Source organism: Eucalyptus grandis, chromosome 2, assembly GCF_016545825.1.
Source record: "Eucalyptus grandis isolate ANBG69807.140 chromosome 2, ASM1654582v1, whole genome shotgun sequence".
NCBI lineage: Eukaryota > Viridiplantae > Streptophyta > Magnoliopsida > Myrtales > Myrtaceae > Eucalyptus > Eucalyptus grandis.
In genome coordinates, this window is record NC_052613.1 from 44,638,847 (window position 1) to 44,654,711 (window position 15,865).

At 38.3% G+C, this 15,865-nt stretch overlaps 1 protein-coding gene and 1 pseudogene across 1 annotated transcript; one reads left to right on the forward strand and one right to left on the reverse strand.

The window, feature by feature from the left end:
* The first annotated feature begins 6,128 nt into the window (after positions 1-6,128).
* Positions 6,129-7,675, forward strand: LOC104423136. The gene is made up of 7 exons (XM_039307745.1): positions 6,129-6,270; positions 6,347-6,412; positions 6,683-6,742; positions 6,830-6,869; positions 6,963-7,038; positions 7,135-7,274; positions 7,361-7,675. Exons 1-7 carry the CDS (start codon positions 6,191-6,193, stop codon positions 7,481-7,483), a joined length of 585 nt encoding a protein of 194 aa, XP_039163679.1. The 5' UTR covers positions 6,129-6,190; the 3' UTR covers positions 7,484-7,675.
* A 2,555-nt stretch (positions 7,676-10,230) lies between these two features.
* Positions 10,231-13,359, reverse strand: LOC104423147 (annotated as a pseudogene).
* Between the last annotated feature and the right edge of the window lie 2,506 nt (positions 13,360-15,865).

Below are 15,865 nucleotides of genomic sequence, written 5' to 3' on the forward strand. Positions count from 1 at the left end.
GAGCTCTTGCTAAACTTTCTGACAAAATTGAGCGATGGTCTTGATAAATGTGCATCGTCTACATAACAGTGGAGCTAATAATAATATACCAGTCCTACTGAGGAAAATTATCAATATCCGCTTCGTTTTGTTTAATTCCTCTGCACAAAATTTGTATTCAACATGTTTATGGATCTCCAGGCAACGTCAACCATACTGTGAGTATCATGCTTAAATCAGGTATCCACCAATCCCTATATAGATGCAGTATCAACTTTCTCACAGATTTTGATATAGACTTCTAGATATTTTACTTAGTATCTGCAGTATGATGTGATAAGTTTCAATATTATATATAAACAGAGGAAGATTTGGTACAAAAAGGATATAGCTTCAGCTTCAGGTACGTTTGGGGCATCAAACACCTTAGGAATTGTGATAACAATAATTCATGCTTGATCAAGAAAATTGATTCCTCCCGAAGGAATTGTGATAACAATAATTCATGCTTGATCAAGAAAATTGAAGTGCTGCAAACTGGGTAAAAAGAGAGATAGAGAAAAAATTGATATATTTGCCAATCCATAATGGATTTTTTTCTTTTGATTTTTCCCCGGATTCAATTCGGGCTCTCCTTCCTGACCCATCCTCACCCCCCTCCCTTCCTCGTGGAGTGATGTCGGGGGTAGCACGACCCCTCTCTATTCTCCTGCCTGTGATTTTGCACTGATAAGTGGGTAAACCCCTCAATTCTGTTGCATGTCATGAATAACATCATTGTTAGAGCTTTCCAGATATCTTTTATTTGTATTTTTCACAAAGGTTGATATTTTTCATGTGACTTCAAGTTGAGTGTTATGAACAAGACGATTGATGAGAATTTGCAACAAATAATTTGGATGATGCCTACATGTGTGGCATGTGCATGGGTGAAAAACTTGTCAATTGGCAGCTGCTAAGCACATGATCAGGCGGTAGGGGAACGGACGGGGAAGGAGACCCGAAATCGAATTTCGGGAAAAATAAAATAATAAACTTATCGATCCCCAAACATATCGATTCTCTCTCTCTCTCTCTCTCTTCACCCAGTTTTTAACACTCAATCAGGTTCAAAGAAAAATGAGAATTCTTTTGAAGCTCCGTTCAAGTAATTATCCATCTTTGTGCTCATTTAAATTTCCAATTATGAATACATACATATGGGGTATTTTAAGCTAGATCAAATTGTTAATTATTAAGGCACGTTGCTATGCAATCTACCAAGATTATAAAGACACCACTGATATTTTAAGCTAGATTGCATGCCTATTATCTTCTAGGCAACTATACTTCGATCTCTTTCCACTTTGTTTGTGTATGGGTGTTCATTTTGAGTATTTGAATTAAGTCAAATTCGATTATATGATTTTGTCCACTTAATTCCACTTGATTTCAACCTATTTCAAGGACTCCGTTGTGATATACTGATATAAGGGCATATCTGCCTTTGCAAGTTTCTTGACCTCCAACAACAAGGTGAGGTGCTGAGAAGTTTATACTGAAGAACCTCATACACTAAATTCCAAAGCAAAATGAGCAACTAATAATTGGGTTGGAGTATAAATTATTAGTCAGAGATGCAGCAAAGTGAGGTTATTTGGCAAGTCATTCAGCACAACCATTGTAGTTGTATGGCCAAGTGAGTCGATTAACCCTAAGTGATCTCACCTTATCATATTACTTCTCCTTGACAATTTGGGCAGGAATTACCTTTATTTGTTTGTAATTTGATCTTGCAGGATTACCACTAGAATATTTTGTTGAAATGAATACAATGTAACAGGGATTTGTAATAGGGGTTCCTGCCCTCTAGATAACTGCGGTTATGCTACTATCCATGACCATGATGGTACTATGTCCTAACTGTTATCATGACAGTGCTTTTTCCTTTTTTCTTTTTTCTTAAGTTCTGCCATGTCTTTCAAAATCCCTAATAGTAAATGGTATCAGCAAACTGATTTTGACGTGAGATTTGCAGTTCCAAAGTTATTTTGATAGCTTCAGGTCACCAACTGATTGCATTCCGTTTTGATTTTAAAGTAATCTCCAAGTATATGTTTTTTTTTTCCTACTATGCAGATGTCTTTTACTTGTATCTGAAATCAATAGATAGGGCTCAGATGCCTGACAAATTGCGGGAAAGAGTGAGGTTGCCGAGAAATTGTGAGAAGGCCCTTGAGATTATTGGTAAGCATCTGGTATTGGCAATTTAGCTTTGCAGTGAAACAGGTTGCTTTGCTTTGTTCTGGCATTTCACTGATTGCTTCAAATCCTCCATTGGCAGATGTATTGGCCGAAGTTTCTTGTTCATAAGACCAAGCAAAGGTTGACCAAAATGACTCAAATGTGCATCCGAATGAGGAAGCTTGCTCTGAAAACTAGGTTCAAAACCCTTCATGCATTCAGCTGCTCTATCATAGAACGTGTTTTCATGATAAACTTTATCTCTTAATTTTCTGTTTTGCTATTTGATGGCACTTCTCAATTTAATCGGTAATATGGCGATTATAGTGGTCATCTAGAATTTGTCATTGCTCTTTACTTTTAACTCTGGATGTTGTCGCCTCAGATGTGAATGTAAAAGAACTATTTGTTCAAGTGAATGCTTTTGTGTCAGATTTGGCAATATAAGTTTCTTGTGAAACAATTTTATCCTAGCAGCAAATATTTCTAGGTTTCTCTATAGTTTTCTTAGTATGTTTTCACTACAGCTCTCTTATGTCGATTTCAGCAGTATGTTTATTTTCTCTGAAGTTTCTGTGCGGTACCTATCTTATGTATGTGTATCATGATTGTAAAATCGCAATTCACAAGGTCATTGCATTTGTATTGTGAAACCTCCTTGTTCAAGAACACACAGTGGACATTGGTATGACTGATATCTGGACTGGTCCTTTGGGGCATCTCCTCTTTTTCAGCTTTATACTTCAACGTGCCTTTCTTTTATAATAGGGAAAAGATCATGACGACACCGAGGAAATAAAAGAAGAGAGAGGCTAGAAGGGAGGAAAAAGCAGAAAAGGCGGCAGTTTTGGATAAGGTTTGTTGGGTTCACCTTTACGACCTTGGAAGTGCTTCAGCCATTATATCACCCAAGATTTTTGGCTCTGCTGCAGAGTGTTGATAAAGAGCTATTAGAACGCCTAAGGAAAGGAGTGTACGGTGATATCTACGATTACCTCGTCAAAGAGTACGAAAAAGTCCTTGAGATGGAGACGTTGCAGGCTACCTATGAAGATGAAGAGGAGTTATACTATATGGACCCATGTTACTTTTGTTGTTTGAAAAGGAACACGTGGCTCTGTTAGAACGTATTTCTCTATGAAATATGTAGAAGTTTTGCTTCTTGCTAGAGTTCATCGATTGATGATTTTATGCTATCGTTATCCTGGAATTAGCAGGAACCTCAGATAAAGTATGTGGAAGGTTACGATGAACTTGAGGAAGAACTAGAAGATGATATTGAAGATTTTGATGGTCTTGATATGAATAGAGTTCGTGCAATATTGGCGACAATGGGGAAGGTTCTTTCTATGCATAGACACATTTTTCAAGAGCCGTATTATTTTTTTTTTCCCGTTCTTTATGGTTTCTTGCTGCATTTACATTTTGCTTTTCTTCATTCCCTTAAAAATCACGCGAGACGAGAAGCTCCTAGAGGACTTATGTGCTTCCTGGATCCAAGAAGTGGAGCAAATTAGTTTTGGTTCAGATGCGAGACGAGAAGCCCCTAGAGGACTTATATGCTTCCTGGATCCAAGAAGTGGAGCTAATTAGTTTTGGTTCAGATGAAGACGCTGACGGTGATGAAGACGATGATGCCGAGCTGATCAGAGGGTACTTTAATACCCCTTTCATGTGTGAACGCAATTGAGAACGGTGTGTAAAATTGATGTTGGGGAGCCTCACATGTGGAATAAATATGGGGTGAAACCTGTCTCTAATGCTATGTTAGAATATCAAACCTACAAGCTTAAGCCAATAAGGTGGAAGGAGACGACATGACTATAAGACCATATGCACTCCATAGACAAGTGACGTGAGATACTTTAATAATAGGATTAGAACTACTAAAAATGACATTACCTCCCTTTGTGAATGAACTGGTAAAACTAGTTCTGGTAAAACTAGTTCGATTGCAATTTTAGGGATTCTTTGGCCTCACTACCATAAGTTTTCTTGCAATCGTCAAAGTGTTAATATTACACTCATAGCTTATGATCATGCAGTTGTTTAGATATTTAAAATTTAGTCCACTATGGATTTACTACTTAGATTCTCTAAAGTTTCAATAATGAGCTCTCTGATGTTCTTTGCACGATTCTGTCTTGTTCTATCATAGCGAACGAAATTTCAAAAATTATAACTTTGAACAAATGGCCAGACAATGTATAATTGGATTAATTTTCTATCGTGCAACATAGGTGTATGAGACACTGATCGGTGTCAAAGTCCAAGGGAAACTTCCTATGCTTATGAAAGAAGTCATTTTGCAATCTCTTCCACCTGAGTGGCTAGTTGATCCAGTTGATGACATACAGAGACTCAATCGTAACAGTTCAAAGACCGTGGTTGTTCTGGATGATGATCATACTGGAACATAGACTGTTCATGATATTGAGTATTGACAGAATGGTAAGCTTCAGCATGTGCTTGCTACCTTCTTCTTTTCTGATATGTTTGAAGAGTGTCTGTTATGATACTTTTTGGTTCTCTTTCTACATAACCGAGCAGTGTGCATGTTGCTCACTCATTCTACTGTAAATAATAAGTTTTTAAATTTAAAAGGGTTTGTAGCTAATAAGCCCCTCAAAAGATAAGGTGGATGATTCTTTGTGGGACGGTCGAGTCACTTGTTGAGCAGTTCAAGATTTTCGTGATTTTCTAAATTCGACTTTTACTTGATAGTGTGGAATTTGTGTACGATGTCGTATTAGTCCGGGTAAAGCATCCGATTTTCTAATTCGATTCTATTATTTAATAACTAAGAGATTAACAAAGAGGATGGCATATCGGGCTGCTTTCCCACGTGCTCTTCATCTCGATCTAAGATTTATATTGAGGAGTTCTCGAGCAACATTTCGCCTTGTTGGCTCATCACATGTGAAAATCTAATTTTTTTTTCATGCATTTGAATAAAATAGAGAAAGGATTCTTATTGAATTCCATGAACCCGGCCATCACTATCTAAACACGGGCCGTGACAATTAAGATGGCGTGGGTTGATTAAAATCTTTATTTAAACGATAAAGGAATAATTTGCGAAAGTGCTACCAATCAGTTGATATATTTGCTGAGTCGGTCGCGACGTAATTACATGCATAATTAGATTAGAACCGAGGGGTTTGCCTTCTGTGCGGTGTTGGTGAACCTAGCAATTAACTCTATTGGTGGGCCAAATCTCATTGATCAGGCTCAAATTGTTCCGAAATCGACAAGCTTGGACCGCGTCAGCCCACGAACACAACCCTCTTCTTCTTCATCTCCCTCCGTCCCAGTTCCAAAAGAAACCGTCTAGAATCAAGTGATTTAATTCAGTCCAATCCGTCCGGCCCGGTATCGATGAAGAGGGCCCATGGGCCGGACACCGCAGTGCCCGTCGCCCCCCTGAAGTTGAAATTGACAAAGACGCCACCACTTTCGACGGAGGCGAATAAACCCAGAACGACGGAATAGAAGCCTCAGCAAAATCGCGAAATACCGCTCTAGTTCGGACTTTGGAGGGCCGCTCCCTCTTCGATCGCCACCATCACAATTCACCGCCGGCGATTCGTGTCGCGGTACCTCTTCTGTTGATTCGCATGCATAAACTTGCTCCTTCGAAATTCAAATCGCGCAAACCCTAAAGTGCGGTTTCAGGTGTTTCAAAGCTGTCTTCGAGTGTTGGAATTCACTGATCGCCTCCTCATTCGTTTAGGTTGCTCGCATTCATGATTTTGGGTTGCTCTTTATTTGTTACACTGCTTTATGTCTTCTAGATTTTGTCTTATGATGACACCATTTTCTGTTGCTCATTCGTTTAGGGTTGCTTGCATTCACTGATTTTGGGTTGAGCTGTTACGTTGCTTTATGTCTTCTATCTCAAGGCTTTGTCTTTGATGATTTGAGTTACTCATGGAAATGAGTCGCTAATCGATATGTTGTTTTGGAATGAAAAGCTCATGTGATAACAATGTCTCAAGATGAGTTCACCATCCCGCACCGATTCATCGATCATGACCATTACATGAGGGTAGTAAAGAGGATGAAGATGTGAGTGATTTGAATATCTTTAAGTCGATTGAATTATAATTGCTGATTTAAACTTTCGATCTCGTGTGGTGTGCAGTAATGCAAAAAACACAGCAGAGGCATGCCGACGATATCTACTTAAAATAGATGAGCAACTTTCGAGGTAATTGGACTTCTTTCTTTTTTTTATATGTTTTCATGATTTTGTTCAATACGTCAAGCTCTTAGATGAGTGAAATTCGTTAAGAGTAATAATTTTTCCGTGCATCCATGTTATTTCGTAATCCTATATTGCACAACTTACTAGACTATTTATCGTTTATATAACTGAATAACGTTGGAATATCAATATTTAATCAAGATGAATTCGTTTAATTAATTAAGTTGATTCATGTTCTATTTTATTGTTTTATTGAACTCTCTCATTTTGCAGTGAGATGGCTGATCTTAAGGCCAAGATTGATCAAGTGGGCTCGGAGATTGAGTCGAACGGGTAAATTTAACAAGTGATACATGTAACCACTTTTGCTTCAATATAATGTTTATATATGATGAATAGGGTTTTTTTTTTTTCCTTTAGACAACAAATGCTGGAGGAATTTCGACACCGTGCTACAGAGGTAAGCGATGAATTGTATTGAATTAGTTAACTTCAATAATATCGTGATTTTATTTGATTTAATGATGTTATACAATACGAGAACAAATTGAAGAACGAGGGCGGGAATCTCAACAAACTATATCAAGATTTATGCAATTACAAAACCTCTGGTGATGAGATTTATGGAGGTAACTTTATTTATTAGTCTCTTAAGTTTATGAGTTTTTCCCAATAAGCTAGTGGTACAATTGATTTAGTTATGTTGATCATCTATTTTTGTATAGATGAGTTTCGTAAGTTCCAAGCCGAGAAGCAAAATTTCATGACACAGCTTGTCGAATTAAGAAAGAAGGAGAAGGATAAGCTGGCAACAATTCCTGATCAAATTGAGCGATTGAATGACAATGTCAAAAAGAAGATGATGGTAATTTAATAGTTCTAGATATGGCTAGTGCTTTTGGAGTTGCTCGATACGTAACATGTGGACATTTTTTTTTCCACAAAATACAGGTCTTGGAGGATTGTAGGACTTTGGTGACGTTTGAAGCGTCAGATGAAGAAAGGCATCGGGCATCAATGTTTGTGGAAGAAGGGGGTCAAGATCGCACAATCACAACTACAACAGCATCTTAAGTTCTGCCCTCATTACTGATGTAAAGCTGGTTAGTTGTTAATTTAAGGGAACCATTCGGCTTCATTTTGATTGGGTTGTAAATACCCTTGCCTCTGATTTCTACTTGTTTTTGGAACATTTAGACGATCTGGCCTATGCCATGACTTCTTTAGCTTGTCTAAAGATTTGATTCCTACTCAAAACACAATCTTTTGTTTGATGACTTTGTTATGGTTATTGTGAAAGTGGAATTCAAATTTGCCTGTATAAACTCAAGGTTCAATTAGAGTAGTAATTTTTATTTGGGGATTGAGGGTTGGTCAAGGGCTCAAAGTGGAAAATAAAACCAATTGCTACACGTGCGAGATCGTAGTGTTCCTAAAGCCTTCCACATTCATTCTATAGGTTCACAAGAGATAACCAAATATATCTTTGGGCTTATTGGTAGGAGCTTGTACAGGCAACGCTGCCCAGTGCTTGCGACACCAAACACTTTAGTTCCAAAAGGAGTTGGATCTTCGGATGCCTCTGCATACACTTGCTTGTACGCATTTTCTTGCAAGAGAGAATTTGCTTGGGCAAAAATCACTCGCGCCAATGATTTTTAATATTCCTACTTATATCACAGCCGGCAACCACCAAGAGTCGGATCTTCGAATGCTTCTGCATACACTTGCTTGTACGCATTTTCTTGCAAGAGAGAATTTGCTTGGGCAAAAATTACTCGCCAATGATTTTTAATATTCCTACTTATAGCCACCAGTTAAGTCACGCAACATGACGAGTAGCAACATGACGAGTCAGGAAATCGAACCCTGGCCTTTCGTGGGCCTTTCGTGTGGCCAGTGTGTGCCCTAACCAACTCGCCCACCATGGTGTGGGTATGTCACAGGGAGTGTTAGATATTGACTAAAAGTAATGTTTGAAATGCTAACAAAGGAAAAGGTTAAGTAAAATCACAAAAAATCATAACTTTATCTTAATGTACATTTTTAATCGGAATAGAATTATTGGTTTAAATGTACAGCGTAGGTATTCACTATGCATCTTTCCTTTAGAAAGTCGTCAATAGTGGAAAAGAGGCCACTGGTTTGATGACGCAGAGTTTTTCTAATTGGACTATCTGCAAATAGCAATGTCACGGAAGTCCAAAATAACAAAGCTCTTTCCAACAAGAGAATCAATCATTTCAGAAAAAGAGAGGCACCAAATCGAACCCGAACTCAAACTTTCACCGACAATTACTCAATTATCGAAAGTAATTGTGTTATTGTCAAGAAAATTATTAATTTTTTTTAATCCAAAATACTTTGAGCAAAGTGGTAATGTCTCCCCCACATTGATTGATGGTCATCAATATAGACATTACTTCTTTTTTTTTATCGGTCATACTCTAATCCTACTCTAACATTCACTCTCAGACTTTTGCCTTACCTCTTTGCAGGAGTCGAAACCCACTCCTAAAATGAAATCATCCCCATTCCAATATCTCCTGAGAAGATGGAGATTTGAATCCCCACATTCTCTTTCCAAGTTGGAAAGGTGGCCACTGGGGCAATATATGCATCACTTGCCTAGTATCAATAGGCTTCCATAACCGTTCATGGGACCAATTACCCCCGTTAAGATGGGGAATTCGTGTTCGCACGTTAATTTATAAGGTAATATCTTGATAAAATGCTGTCTTTTGGTAGGGAATCACATCAATCTGGTTCTTACACTCATTGTTTGAAATTCAGTAACGTCCTTGTCAATTTATTTTCTTTTGATTCAAGACAATCCTCGTATTTCTTAGGGAAAATTCGTCAAGTTATTTCATGAGTGCGACATGGATACAAAATGCTTATTTGGACAAACAGTATACTGGTTTCCTTGTCCACTACTTCAGTTCTAGATTTGATGATTCTGTCGCAGAAAATGTACATGGAACTTTTTTCGGTATGGGGACTCATTTAACTTCTTAGATTAGAACATGAACTATTTCAATCCCTTCCACAAATACAAAATACTACTTAACGACAAAACTAACATCCTTATGTCCACATCAACGAATTCATTTTGTCGAAATGGTCGGAGGACGTTCATTGCATCTTTCTAAATTACTGTGATAGTTCTCAACCTATCTAATTGAATTCAGATAAAATGCGCAAGACTGATTTTGAACAGAAGGTCAAGAGAAAAGGAACAGCATAGTTCTCAACCGATCTAATTGAAGCCAAGGGGAAAAAACGTAGGTCAGTAGGAAACTATCGCCGCAACATGCGTCCACTGGATGCTGGTTCTCAGAACATTGTGGTAACTTTTTATGTGTCACCCGTGAAAAGCATGATATACACTTTCGAAGACGAGACAGCCACCCCCATCTGGCTTACCAAGCGAAACAAAGCAAAACGGAACGGTGCAAGTCCTCTGTGAACTGCAATTTGTCTTTCATTAGCCTTCTCATGCTCAACCCGCCAATCAAAAGAATGGGTTTCAGACACTAATATCGGCATGATAATTTTCTAGAAATGGTGCAAAGGATAATATAAAGCACAAGCACAGAAATAATATTCAGTTTTTGTTATTATTGTCGTTGTTGTCGTTTGAAAGAATATGCATTGTGAAATGTCAGGCAGAAATCTCAAAGAAGTCAGAAAAATTAATTAAATGCTGCGTGGGCATTTACTGCTTACAGTGGGGTTAGTATTCCTGGACCAACACCGCACCAATTCAATACGAACCCTGAAAGGAACATGCCATTTCCATGATGAACTGAAGAAAACAATTTCCCATCCAAGTCAGATAACCATAACTATAATCATTTTACTATTCTGACCACATGGTATGTGCTTAACCGCCCCCCTTTCTCTCCTTCGTTTCTCATCCCCCTCAAAACTCCAAATGGAGAGCCCCACCTGCGCTGGTTCGTGCAATGGGAAAACATCCTAAGATATGTGAATTGTGCCATCCCAGCCCACCAGATGAGATCGAAGGAGACCCCAGCGTAAAACGTCACAACATGCACCTCTCAATAGCCTAATCAAAGTTACTACAGCCTAATCAAAGTCAACTTGACCAGAAATTCTGCTACTGCACCATAAACTATCAAAGCTATTTTTGCACAGAACAGTAGTAAGCACCATCCCTCGCATCCTTCACTAGACGTCAGCATTGAAAAAGTAGCCCATCCAGTCACATGTGCATGGCATGATCCTATCAAGACAGTCTCGAAGGAGTGGGTTTAAGTCCCTTTGCCACTTCGGTCCTCAGGAAAGAGGATGTCATCAAAATTATTGGAATCATAACCTGAAAAGCTTTCATTTCTGCTAAAGAAGGAGACAACACAGAAAAAAACGAAGACTCAACCACAATCATGATGTGTATATGACTGATGAGAAAGCATCGGAAGAGGATGTAGGTTGGTCACGGCACGATGCCACTCTAGTATTCAAGACTACCCACCACTTCTGCACAAAGTGATTTCCATGTATAAAACAAGGCTGAACTATAAATTTGTCAATACTAATAGAAAATTCTCATTCCTTCCTTTGCAAAGCTGAATTTGTCACTACTAATACACAGCACATGCTTATCACACGCAAAGTTCATATTGACAGCAGATCTGAAAATTTAAAATCATGTACTCACCTCAATGAGAACCTTGGCTCTTTTCTTGGGCTTAGAACCTGCATCACCTTTCTCAACATTTCTCAAAGCCAAGGAGGATTCCTTTCTTCCTCTCTTCCGATCAGCTTCCACGTCATCATCTTCATCACCATCACTGTCACCGTCTTCATCTGAACCAAAACTCATTAGCTCCACTACTTGGATCCAGGAAGCACATAAGTCCTCTAGAAGCTTCTTGTCTCGCGTGATTTTAAAGGGAATGAAGAAAAGCATAACGTAAATACAGCAAGAAACCATAAAGAACGGAAAAACAAGTTAACAGCTCATATGTGTCTATGTACAGAAAGAACCTTCATCATTGTCACCAATTGCACAAACTCTATTCATATCAAGACCATAAAAATCTTGAATATCATCTTCTAGTTCTTCCTCAAGTTCAACGTAACCTTCCACATACTCTATCTGAGGCTCCTTCTAATTCCAGAATCAAGATTGCATAAAATCATCAGATGATGAACTCTAGCAAGAAGCAAAACTTCTACATATTTCATACAGAAATACTGTTCTAGCAGAGCCACATGTTCCTCCTCAAACAACAGAAATAACATGGGTTCATTTAGTATACCTCCTCTTCATCTTCATAGGCAGCCTGCAACGTATCCATCTCAAGGACTTTTCCATACTCTTTGATGGACAATTGTAGATATCACCACACACTCCTTTCCTTAGGCATTCTAATAGCTCTTTATCAACACTCTGCAGCAGAGCCAACACTAAGTAAAAATCTTGGATGATATAATGGGTGAAGCATTTCCATGGTTGTAAAGGTGAACCCAACAAACCTTATGCAAAACTGCTGCCTTTTCTGCTTTTTCCTCCTTCTAGCCTCTCTCTTCTTTTCCTTTCCTCGGTGTCATCATGATCTTTTCCCTATTATAAAAGAAAGGCACGTTTAAGTATAAAGCTGAAACAGAGGAGATGCCCTGAAGGACCAGTCCAGACATTGGTCATGATAGCAATGTCCAGTGCGTGTTCTTGAACAAGGAGGTTTCACAAATGCAAATGCTATGACATTGTGAATTGCGATTTTACAATCATGATACACATAAGCCAACACATAAGATATGAACAGTATAGAAACTTTGGAGAAAATAAACATACTGCTGAAATCAACTTAAGAGAGTTGTAGTGAAACCTTACTAAGGGAACTATAGAGGAACCTAGAGATATTTGCTGCTAAGATAAAATTGTTTGACAAGAGATTCATATTCCCAAATCTAACACAAAAGCATTCACCTGAACAAATAGTTCTTTTACATTCACATCTGAGGCAACAACATCCAAAGGTAAAAGCAAAGAGCAACGGCAAATTCTAGATGACACAACTATAATCGCCATGTTACTGATCAAACTGACAAGTGCCATCAAATAGCAAAACAGAAGATTAAGAGATAAGGTTTATCATGAAAACACGTTGTATGATAGAGCAGCTGAATGCATGAAGGGTTTTGAACCTAGTTTTCAGAGCAACCTTCCTCATTCGGATGCGCATTTGAGTCTTTTTGGTCAACCTTTGCTTGGTCTCATGAACAAGAAACTTTGGCCAATACATCTGCCAACAGAGGATTTGAAGCAATTAGTGAAATGCCAGAACAAAGCAAAGTAACCTTTTTCACTGCAAAGCTAAATTGCCAATACTAGATGCTCATCAATAATCTCAAGGACCTTCTCATAATTTCTCGGCAGCCTCACTCTTTCCCACAATTCGTCAGGCATCTGAGCCCTTTCTATTGATTTCATATACCAAGTAAAAGACATCTGCATAGTAGACAAAGAAAACATATACTTGGAATTACTTTAAAATCAAAACAGAATGCAATAAATTGCTGACCCGAAGCTATTAAAATAACTTTGGAACTGGAAATCTCATGTCAAAATCAGTTTGTTGATACCATTTACTGTTAGGGATTTTGATAGACATGGCAGAACTGAAAAAAAGAAAAAGAAAAAAAAAAGCACTGTCATGATAACAGTTAGAACATAGTATCATAACGGCTGTTAGCTAGAGGGCAGGAGTTCCTATTACAAATCCCCGTTACGTTGTATTCATTTCAACAAAATATTCCAGTGGTAATCCTACAAGACCAAATTAAGGTAATTCTTGCCCAAATTGTCAAGGAGAAGTAATATGATATGGTTAGATCACTTCCGGTTAATCGACTCACTTGGCCATATATCTACAATGGTTGTGCCGAATGACTTGCCAAATAACCTCATCATGCTGCATTTCTGACTAATAATTCTTCTCCAATCCAATTATTTAGTTGCTCGTTTTGCTTTGGAATTTAGTGTATGAGGTTCTTCAGTATAAACTTCTTAGCACCTCACCTTGTTGTTGCGTCAAGAAACCTGCAACGGCAGATATGCCCTTCTATCAGTGGATCACAATGGAGTCCTTCAAATAGGTTAAAATCAAGTCGAGTTGAGTGGACAAAATCAGATAATCGAACTTGACTCGATTCAAATACTCAAATTGAACACCCATACACACACAAACAAAGAGAAAAGAGAGCAAAGTACAGTTGCCTAGAAGATAATGGGCAAGCAATCTAACTTAAAATATCAGTGGTGTCTTTATAGTTTTGGTAGATTGCATAAACTTGCCGTAAAAATTAACAATTTGATCTAGCTTAAGATACCCATATGTATGTATTCATGACTGGAAAGTTAAATGAGCACAAAGATGGATAATTACTCGAACGGAACTTCAACAGAATTCTCATTTTTCTTTGAACCTGATCAAGTGTTGCAAACTGGGTGAAAAGAGAGAGAGAGAGAATCACGATGTCTGGGGATCGATAAGTTTTTTATTTTATTTTTCTCGAAATTTGATTTTGGGTCACCTTCCTCGCCTGTACCCCTACCGCCTAATCATGTGCTTAGTGGCTGCCAATTGACAAGTTTTTTACACATGCACATAACACACGTGTAGGCGTCATTTAAGTTATGTGTTGCACATTCTCATCAATCGTCTTGTTTCTAACACTCAATTTGAAGTCACATGAAAAAAATCAACCAATGTGAAAAATACAAATAGAAGATGTCTGGAAAGCTCTAACAATGATGTTATTCATGACATGCAACAGAATTGAGGGGTTTACCCACTTATGAGACAAATTCATAGGCAGCAGAATGGAGAGGGGTCGTGCTACCCTCAACATCACTCCACGCGCGCGTGCGGGGGTTGTTGGGGGCCGGGGGAGGATGGGCCAGGAAGGAGAGCCTGAATTGAATATGGGGAAAAATCAAAAGAAAAAAATCCCTTATGGATTGGCAAACTTATCAATTTTTACTCTATCTCTTCACCCAGTTTGCAGCACTTCAATTTGCTTGATCAAGCATGAATTATTGTTATCATAATTCCTTTGGGAGGAAGGCGGGTTTCAAACAACCCCACTTGTTCTGTTACTTGCAAAACGACATACAATGAAGACGACGCGATTCTATTCAATTACTTTCAAACGATTCGAGTAAGGCATGAATCTCTCTCTCCTTCAAAAGATAATTTTATTTACCCTCCTAAAAAGAGAAGGAAGTGAGCAAAATTTTATTCACCTCCCTTCCCTAGTTTCATGTTTGCTTCTTCAATGACTTTACTCTATTTTGAGATTGAGCAAAGTAGCTTCAATCCTTGTGAAAATGGAATTTAATGCCCGGGCAAGTCCAGGACTATTTTAACCCTAATTCTCAACTTGTGAAATATCTATGAATGGTGTTGCTTGGAAAATAAATTGGGCGACATGCAATGTTAAAATGTTTGATGCCATAATTATAAGCGATCAATTTCATATCGAAACTTTATGAATAACCCTTTATAGGGCCAACACCTTTTTATGCAGGTTGATTAAGTGACTTGGGCGAGCCTTCTATTATCAAAATAATCCCACATTATTCGGGCAACCTAAATCATGGAAGTGAGTTAAAGAATAGTTTTTTAGGAGTTGTGTCGTTTAATCGATCTTTGGAAAGGAAAATTCGAATCAAAGTAGATGTCGTACAACACGGCGTTGGCATTGATATCCATCAAATCAAGAGACTATACTAGAAATCCTAGAAAATATCTTATCACCAGCTCAGCTTTAAGTGAGGAAGCAAATCAACAAGAGGAAAATAATGAGTTTAGGCAAACACTTACTTTTATAATATTCTAATTCTGATTATTATATATCATCTCAATAATGTACACGTCTCAATAAAATGGAAATCTCTACTAAGAACTCGAGCGCACGCACAACCCTGCAACCGCCTGACGTCATCTTCGAGATCGTTGCCGACGCCGGTAGCCTCACCAGGAAGCTCCTCGCTGCCGGTGAGTTTGTTCTCACTGTCGAATTGGACCCTCCTGCACCAGTTCTAGGGTACGCCTTACTCGAATCGTTTGAAGGTAATTGAATTGAATCGCGTCGTCTTCTCTTCCTTGTCTTCGACAAGGTTTTGGATTTTTTCGACGATGGGTTCATCGTGAGCGTTTGTCACTTGTGCGGTCGGTCATTTAGTATGGGATTTTGCGAGACTTTGAGGAGCTGTAGGAGTTTGATGGCGTATGAATTGATTATAGCTGAGTCTGCTGTATTGCGACTGTTGTACAAGGTAGAGGAAATGGAAGTGAGAGACTAAATATTTTTTCTTGAACTCTCATGTAAGAGTAGAGAGCATCATACTACAGTGTTTAGCTGCTGTTGTAATTGCTTTTGGAGAAGTATTAGAATTAAGAAAATGATAAAAATGTGGTA

Coding starts and splice junctions, on each gene's coding strand:
- LOC104423136 (XM_039307745.1), top strand. CDS start 6,191: ATGTCTCAAGATGAGTTCACCATCCCGCACCGATTCATCGATCATGAC. Junction 6,413..6,682: donor ATAGATGAGCAACTTTCGAG/GTAATTGGACTT, acceptor CTCATTTTGCAG/TGAGATGGCTGATCTTAAGG. Junction 6,870..6,962: donor TTCGACACCGTGCTACAGAG/GTAAGCGATGAA, acceptor AACAAATTGAAG/AACGAGGGCGGGAATCTCAA.